This window comes from Poecilia reticulata, unplaced genomic scaffold (genome assembly GCF_000633615.1).
Source record: "Poecilia reticulata strain Guanapo unplaced genomic scaffold, Guppy_female_1.0+MT scaffold_259, whole genome shotgun sequence".
Taxonomy (NCBI): domain Eukaryota; kingdom Metazoa; phylum Chordata; class Actinopteri; order Cyprinodontiformes; family Poeciliidae; genus Poecilia; species Poecilia reticulata.
Window position 1 is genome coordinate 119,439 of NW_007615042.1, and position 7,339 is coordinate 126,777.

The window sequence follows — 7,339 nt, forward strand, 5'->3', positions numbered from 1 at the left end:
TGGACGCTCTGTGGACACCTGGACGCTGTCTGGACACCTGGACGCTGTTTGGACGTCTGTCTGAAGTTAGTGGGTTGAACATTTTCTGTGATTTGATCAACTGAACTGAATAAAATGAATTTATTTGCAGACGCTGCTGTTGTTTTGTTTTTGACTGGAGGGATTTTAACAGCGACGAGCTTCAACCCAACACCATCTACAGCCGTCTAGATGGTTACCATGGAAACTGCAGAGGAAGATTAGGACAGGAAATAAGACAGTGGAGTGACTGAATCAGGACAAAGGACTGAAACATTGATATTGTAGGAGAATAAAGCGATGAAACAGGATTTAACTGGACCATTCAATCCATCTAATATGTTGATGCATGTGAGCAAAACAAATATTGAACAAAACTGATATATTTGACCAAAGTTTCCGGCTGTTGTGTTCTGTCTGGGTTCGCTGCGTTCCGTTGGATTACTTCAGGTTCTGTCCGTTTGGACTGAAACCCGCCTGCATTAAAGCCGCAGCCTGCAGGATGCTGTCTGATTACCTGCTCCAATCCAACATGGCCGCCGTCATTCCAGGGGTAATAATACCTGGTGGCTGTTTGTGCTGACGGCTAGTAACAAACTCAGGTTGTATTTTTAACATTTCTGCTTCACCTGTCGGGCAGCAAAGGAAGGTAGATAAAAAAAAACAAAACATGCATAATATTCAGATATGAAGGATGTTTGATTGGCTCTGATCCACATCATGCAATATTTTATTCATGTACAATGTCTGAGCAGGACGTTTCTATTTGCTTCAGATAAATAGAAAAGTGAAACGTGAGTGAGTGTTTACCAGGTGAACAGATTTCTACCCGGCGTCAGTGGAGCAGCAGTGAAATATGACAGATTTAATTGATATTCATGGTCGAAGCTCTTGTGACAACATAAACAGACTGAAGGATTATTACAGCAAACTGACAGGAAATCCAACAAACACACCTGCCAGAGCAGCAGCGTGAGAAAGATGCGGCTTCTCATGAAGTGCAGGAACAAGCAGTTTGCATCTGAACCGTTATTCCAGCTCATTCTGCACAAACTGAACCTTCTCCATGGCGGTGTTAATCATCCTAAAGTACCTCTACCCAGACCCAGCGCTCCGTGAAGACCTGGGTGGCGGTGAGTTTGTGACACCTGTCGTGATGAAGTTTTCCGGGTGTAATCCCACCAGGACCTCCGCTCCGAGATAAAAGCTCTTCCTGACGGAGCGGGTTGTGTGACTGCCGCCTGGACCGGCGCCGCCGTGGGAGCGGGATGTTAGAAATCCCTGTTCAGTCGGCGCTCTCGTGTTGCTGCTGGCATTTTGATTGAATGTTTTCCATCCGCACACAGATCCTCCCCTAGCAGCCCTTTCTGTGTGACAGTGATCCATATGCAGGTAATTACCATTGGCCGTGATGGATAGTGCTGTCACATTTGCCATAATTATCCTGAGATTAAACATGTTTCAGAAACTAAAAATGTCACAAACCATCACAGGGTCAGCAGAAGTGTCGACGTCTCCAGAGACGACCGTTCAGTCAAACAGCTCAAAGTCCCCAAACCGCGGCTTCCTCCACCTCTTTAAGCAGGAAAACAAACACACTGCGACCATACGCTTCACACGTTTCCTGTTTACGAAACCTGTAAAAGTTCCTCATTTATAATCCGTACTGTCTACATTTGCAGATAAATCAGGGTTTTAGATTTTAGCTCAGGTTTTAGCCGTTCGGCTCCGTCCGCCGCCTCCTCCAGGTGTCCACAGCTGAGCGTCTCTCACCATGTTTCCTCCATGACATCTTCAATGTTTGGCTAAAAGTTTCATCTCATCGAACCAAATCGTGTCTGCTGAGACTTTCCAAGGCTTCCGTGAAACTGATGCAGAACTTCTTCTGTTTTTAGTCTTTATTATTATTTATCCACCTGAGCGCTGAGCCTCTGCAGCTCCTCCAGAGTCACCGTCTGTCTCATTAATGCCAGTTCAGTTCAGATTAGTGATGAGACGTTCATGAACGACCTGGTTCTTCTGAACAGTTCTTTACTCTGTGGGATCAGATCTTTGCTTCCTGATCTCTGCACACATTTAAAATTATTTCTTCCTGTGTTTCTTTTATTTCTCTATTACAAATTGCACTAAAAAAATTGCGATTTTAAAAAACCTAAAGAGTATTTGACATTTACATTTTGAAATGTTATATTTTATGAAAACATAAACAAAAACAAAAGTAGTTTTAATCCCAGAAACTAAATTTAGGATAAAAAGGTTTGTTCTTGGAAAAATGTCGCTTTCAAAACTGAAGGTAGATGGAGAGGATTTCTACTTTATTTATGGGCATCAGAGTAAACCCCATGGACTCAGGTTTTAACATTTGCCTGCTGCCGTTTTTGTTGCTCGTTTGGTTCTGATGGTTGTTCACCAGGATGTGGAGAGAAACTCACCAGAAACAGAAACTTTGGCTCAGCAGCCGGCCGGCCGCTCAAACGTTTCAAACGACGTTTCCTGGGGATTTACATCTTTGCTCGGCATTTTATTTTCTTCTCTATGTTTTTCTGAGCTCTCAATAAACTTTTTCTGTTAATTAAAGTTTTTAGAGGAAAACCTCTTGATGGAAATACCTTCATGACCTGAAAGGACAGATCAGAAAGACAAAAGCCTCAAAGCCGGATTGGACTTATTAAAGCGACTCCTTATCTGGCAATCCTTATTAGCGGCAGAGATGGAGCGATAATGGCCGCCTGGCAGGTACCGCCGGACCGCTAAGTGGGCAGAAAGAGGCAAAGTGATGGCCAGGCTGAGCGGAGCCGCCGCCGCCGCTCAGATTGTCTCCTTTGCGAGCGCCGAGTTGTGACGGTATCAGTCATCATCTTGTCCCTGTCCTGGTTCTGCGTGTGTGTGTGTGTGTGTGTGTGTGTGTGTGTGTGTGTGTGTGTGTGCAGCCGGGTTGACATGAGCAGAACAAAAGGAAAGGAGCAGGCAGGAACATTTCTGCTTCACATGCTTCACATTTTCCTCTTCACTCTTACTTTAATAAGCTCATTCTTTTCTGCCGCTGGACCGAAGCTTTTCTCAGAGCAGAAATTCAATATTTTCACTCACTGTGTGTGTGTGTGTGTGTGTGTGTGTGTGTGTGTGTGTGTGTGTGTGTGTGTGTGTGTGTGTGTGTGTGTGTGATGACCACAGTACATTTTAATCTCCTTTGGAAACACAGGGTTAAACACAAACTAGTGATAATTTATTTTAAAAACAATAACTTGGAAAAACACAAAACTCTCATTACGATCTAAACTTGCAGGTCGTCTCAGGAAACTTTGGCTGTTTTATAACCTAAAGTTGTGGATCAGAGTTTGAACTTTTAATGCTGTTTGTTTCATATTCCATTTGGTTTTTGTTTGTATTTTGATCATTTTCTTGTTGGCTCTGTTCCTTCTATTAAAACGTTTCCTCATAATCCAGCACTCATAAAGTTGTGATTCTAAATGAGCAGAAGTTGAACTGAATCTGCGCCATGCGGTGCTGACTGCTGTAAATATTCACCTCACAGCCTCTGAGGCTTTAAATGTTTCAAACTGGAGGATTAAAAGCTGTGAATCTGCTGCAGGAGCAACGAGACGAATCGTAATCTGAGCAGATTAAGAGTCTTCAGGCGCTGCTGAGCTGCTCGAACCAGAACCAGAACCAGAGGGAGGATGTTCTGGAACAGACCGACCCAGAACAACAGCACAGAACCGGTTCTGGTACCGGCCGCTTTTTGTTTTCAGTTATTCCATTCAGTAGAAAATAGCATCATAAGAAAACATTTTATTGAAGCAATAATTTAAACAAGAAGTGTCATTATTGAGGAACGGGTTTAAAACCGGGTCGGGTCGGACCGGGTCTGTTCGGGTCGGACCGGGTCGGGTCGGGCTTTTCATATCCAGAACGAAGTGAAAGATCAGATCTTTGGTTCAGCTCGTCAGGACGTCACTTCCACACGTTCCTCTCATAATCGAGTCATTATTGCCTTCAGGTTATTAAAAGTAAATGTTATATTGACATTTCAGCAGCTCGGCTTTATTAGCTGCTCTGGAAAACTCTCTGCTCGTCTTTGGACTTCTGCTTCAGGGAGGATTTCCATTTATTCACAACCAAACAAATAAAGATATTTCAGATGAAAACCTGAAACTGAAGCAGGAGATGCAGAAACATCCAAATGCAAATCACAAAGTACAGATTTCTGCTGTCTGGAGTTAGTGATCATTTCATCTGAAGGGGGAAAAGTTTAAACTAAAGAGTTGAGAGTCTGTGGTAACAAACATTTAATCTGAGATGTTTGATGTTGGTGAACCTCAGGGTTCCTCATTCGCTCCTCTGAGTTTTTCACTGTTTCTTCTCTGTTTTATGCAGATGATATTTATTATATTTACCTGCAGATCTGAGATAAGCCGCCTGCTGTAACTCCTCTGTGTTTTAACATTTACAACATTTCATTTTTTCTGTGTGTGTAGAGATCCGGCTCGTCTGCAGATCTACAGGATCTACAGGATCCTGAATACTCTGCTCTAATGAAGGTGAGCACAAACCTGCTGCTCTCCTCTGGTTACTTAGAGTTTGTCAATTAGTGCCAAGTAAATAAACTGAACTGAATTTTACAGAATTAGTGGGAAAAACCTGTAGATGAATCAGACTGGATGATTAAATGTATTTTGTTTAAAATCATTCTGACTTGTGCAGTAGCATCATTATCTTGTCATATTTGTGTTTCTCTGGTCAAATGCTCTCCAGTCAGAGGAGTTTGAACTTCATGGTGCTGAAGTCAGAGCTGGACTCTGAAACACACAGTTTACCAAATTACCAGGGAATTTTTCATTTCCTGTTTTCTGCCTTCGCTCTGCACAGCCAAGCATAAGATGATTGCGTTATTAGAAAGTGATTTTTTGTTTATGAGGCCCGGGGTTTCTCCTCCATCCTTAATAAAGCAGCGGTTCGTCTCAGTCTCTGCCCAGTGACACTTTCCAAAGCGGTGACATTTCTATCCAAATGGTAATTGATTCAGAGGAAGCTGTTAGTATGCAGCTACAATTTAGCAGCCCTCCTTGTGGCTTCAGCGGAAAACTCAAGCTCTGAAAAAACAGGAAGAAAATCCCGGCTTTGCTCCCTAACTGGACTCAGACAGCAGAGTGGAGCAGCGCCGAGGCTCCTATTGATTGGCTGCCACAGACTCTGTCACAGCGCTGCTCCCCTCTGGGCTGCAGGCTGTTTACTGGTGGTTCTTTACCTTCCAAGTGAAGAACGGCGGCAGCAAACAAGCAGCAGTAATCCTCCTCAAATACCGCAAAGCCTGCCGGACAGAAATAATGGCGCCGCGTCCCGGGAGCCGGCGGGCCGGCCGGCTGCATCAGGCCCTTGTGAAATTGGCAGAGTTGTCACTCATGATTAGAGCTCTGGCCACGGACAGTTACAATTATGACACACTTAACGAGAACAAATGAAGCAATGATTGGCCATATAATGTGACCTCTAGCGACTGCCAGCACCGCTCACTGTGCGTCCTGACCGTTCAGCAGCTGCTAACACCAATGAAGGTAATCGCTCATCATGAAAGGCGGCGCGAAAACACACACACACACAGCGAAGAGTTGGGAGTGTAAAAGGATCCGCGGAAGCGCCCAAGGACTGTTGTGTTCGTTACAGCAGCCAGGCCTTCGCAGGAAAGGAAGCAATTTGGAGCTGCGCTCTTGCAGCAAAGGTGAAATGAGTTTAGCTCTGCAGTCTTCCAGCTAAACAAGAAGAGTGTGTGTGTGTGTGTGTGTGTGTGTGTGCGTGCGTGTGTGTGTGTGTGTGTGTGTGTGTGTGTGTGTGTGTGTGTGTGTGCGGCTCCCAGCCTGTAATTCCGCCTGTCCGTCACGTCGGCGGCGCTCAGGTGATGAAGAGGAAGCAAATCTCCTGCTATTCAGGTTGTTTTCTGGTTTCCTCCGTCACATTTACAACAAGACTGAAGCAGAACATAAAATATATCAGTGAGCAGCAACATGCCTCCATCCTGCCCTCTGACTGACAGCCAGATGTTGGTTTCCAACATGAGGCGGCTTTCAGCTGTAATAGCTGCGCTGCAAGCAGCATCTTCTCTGAGTCTGGAGTTCGGCTGATTGCAGAAACACAGATCTGTCCTTACAGAATCCACCAGGCATGTTTACCTTAACCAGCTGCAGCCTGTGCTTACTGGTGCGTTCAATGTGGACAAACTGTGTGGGATTTTTTATTACCCGTTTCTGGACACCCTGAAGCTGCTGGATGTCAAACAGGCAGCAGAATCCAGCCTCACTGTTAAAGAACCAGCTGGTAAAGTTCTGATTCTTTTAGTTATTTTATAACTAAAAATGCTCCAAAAGGCTCAGAGATGCAGACAAACATCTTATTCTCTCTTCTCTTCTTTATCATTTCTGGTTCTGGTTCTTCTTTTGAGTTAAAAGGTCGACAGGACTGATCGTCCAATCAGAGCTTATAGATGAATCTGAGGTTCCTCAGGGCTCCATTCAGCATCTACATCTGATTATCTGAGGTCACTGAGCATCACAACATCTCAGGTCATGAACAAGTTTAGGAAATTACAAGAAAAGTGGCAAAAGTCATCTAATCTCCCTATAATAATAAATATCTCAGCAGGTGTTTGGTTTATCTGTTGCTGCCTTTTATTGACTCAAATGCCTGAAATTAAATCTAATTTTTCTAATGTATCTTTTTTATTTTCTGATAGTTTGAGAAGATTTGAAGCTTTTAAAGTTTCCTCACATTTAATGATTCTCTGCAAGACGGAAGAGACAGTTTCCATGAAAAAGGGCAAGAACTCAAATATCTCCTCATTTTCATAATATTTAGTAAATAATTCATCAGCTCATCAGGCTCTTCTCCACATGGGAATAAGTGTGTGACATGTGAGCCAAACAGAATCGCTCAAGATGCACCGAGAAACTTCTCATTTAAATTATGAATTAAGTGCAGGGTTTGGTTTTGCATCAGCAGAATCTGGAAAATACCGAATGTCAGCCGACATTTTATTTAATATAAATTCTGTTCATGGCCAAAAACAACAACATCAAACAAAAGTACAAAAACATTTTATTTCCCAGGGAACCAAACTACCAGGAAAAGTGAAACGTGGGTCGGAAAACCAGGCAGGAACGTTTCTCTGAAACCGACTCAGGACTTCCAACGTTTCCTGTCAGAGATTTAAAGAAAAACTTTAAAGTTTTCTAAACACAAAGAAATTAAATGAGTATTAAAGGATGGATGGATGGATGGACGGATGGATGGATGGATGGATGGATGGATGGATGGATGGATGGATGGA

At 43.5% G+C, this 7,339-nt stretch overlaps 1 protein-coding gene across 1 annotated transcript in view; it reads right to left on the reverse strand.

Annotated features, from left to right (window-relative positions):
- Positions 1–7,090: 7,090 nt before the first annotated feature.
- LOC108165971 (serine/arginine repetitive matrix protein 1-like) overlaps positions 7,091–7,339 on the reverse strand; it is a 4,303-nt gene continuing 4,054 nt past the window's right edge. Inside the window, exon 4 of the mRNA XM_017303406.1 lies at positions 7,091–7,207. Within this exon, the coding sequence (XP_017158895.1) occupies positions 7,128–7,207 (80 nt within the window). The 3' untranslated portion in view covers positions 7,091–7,127. The remainder of the gene's footprint in view (positions 7,208–7,339) is intronic.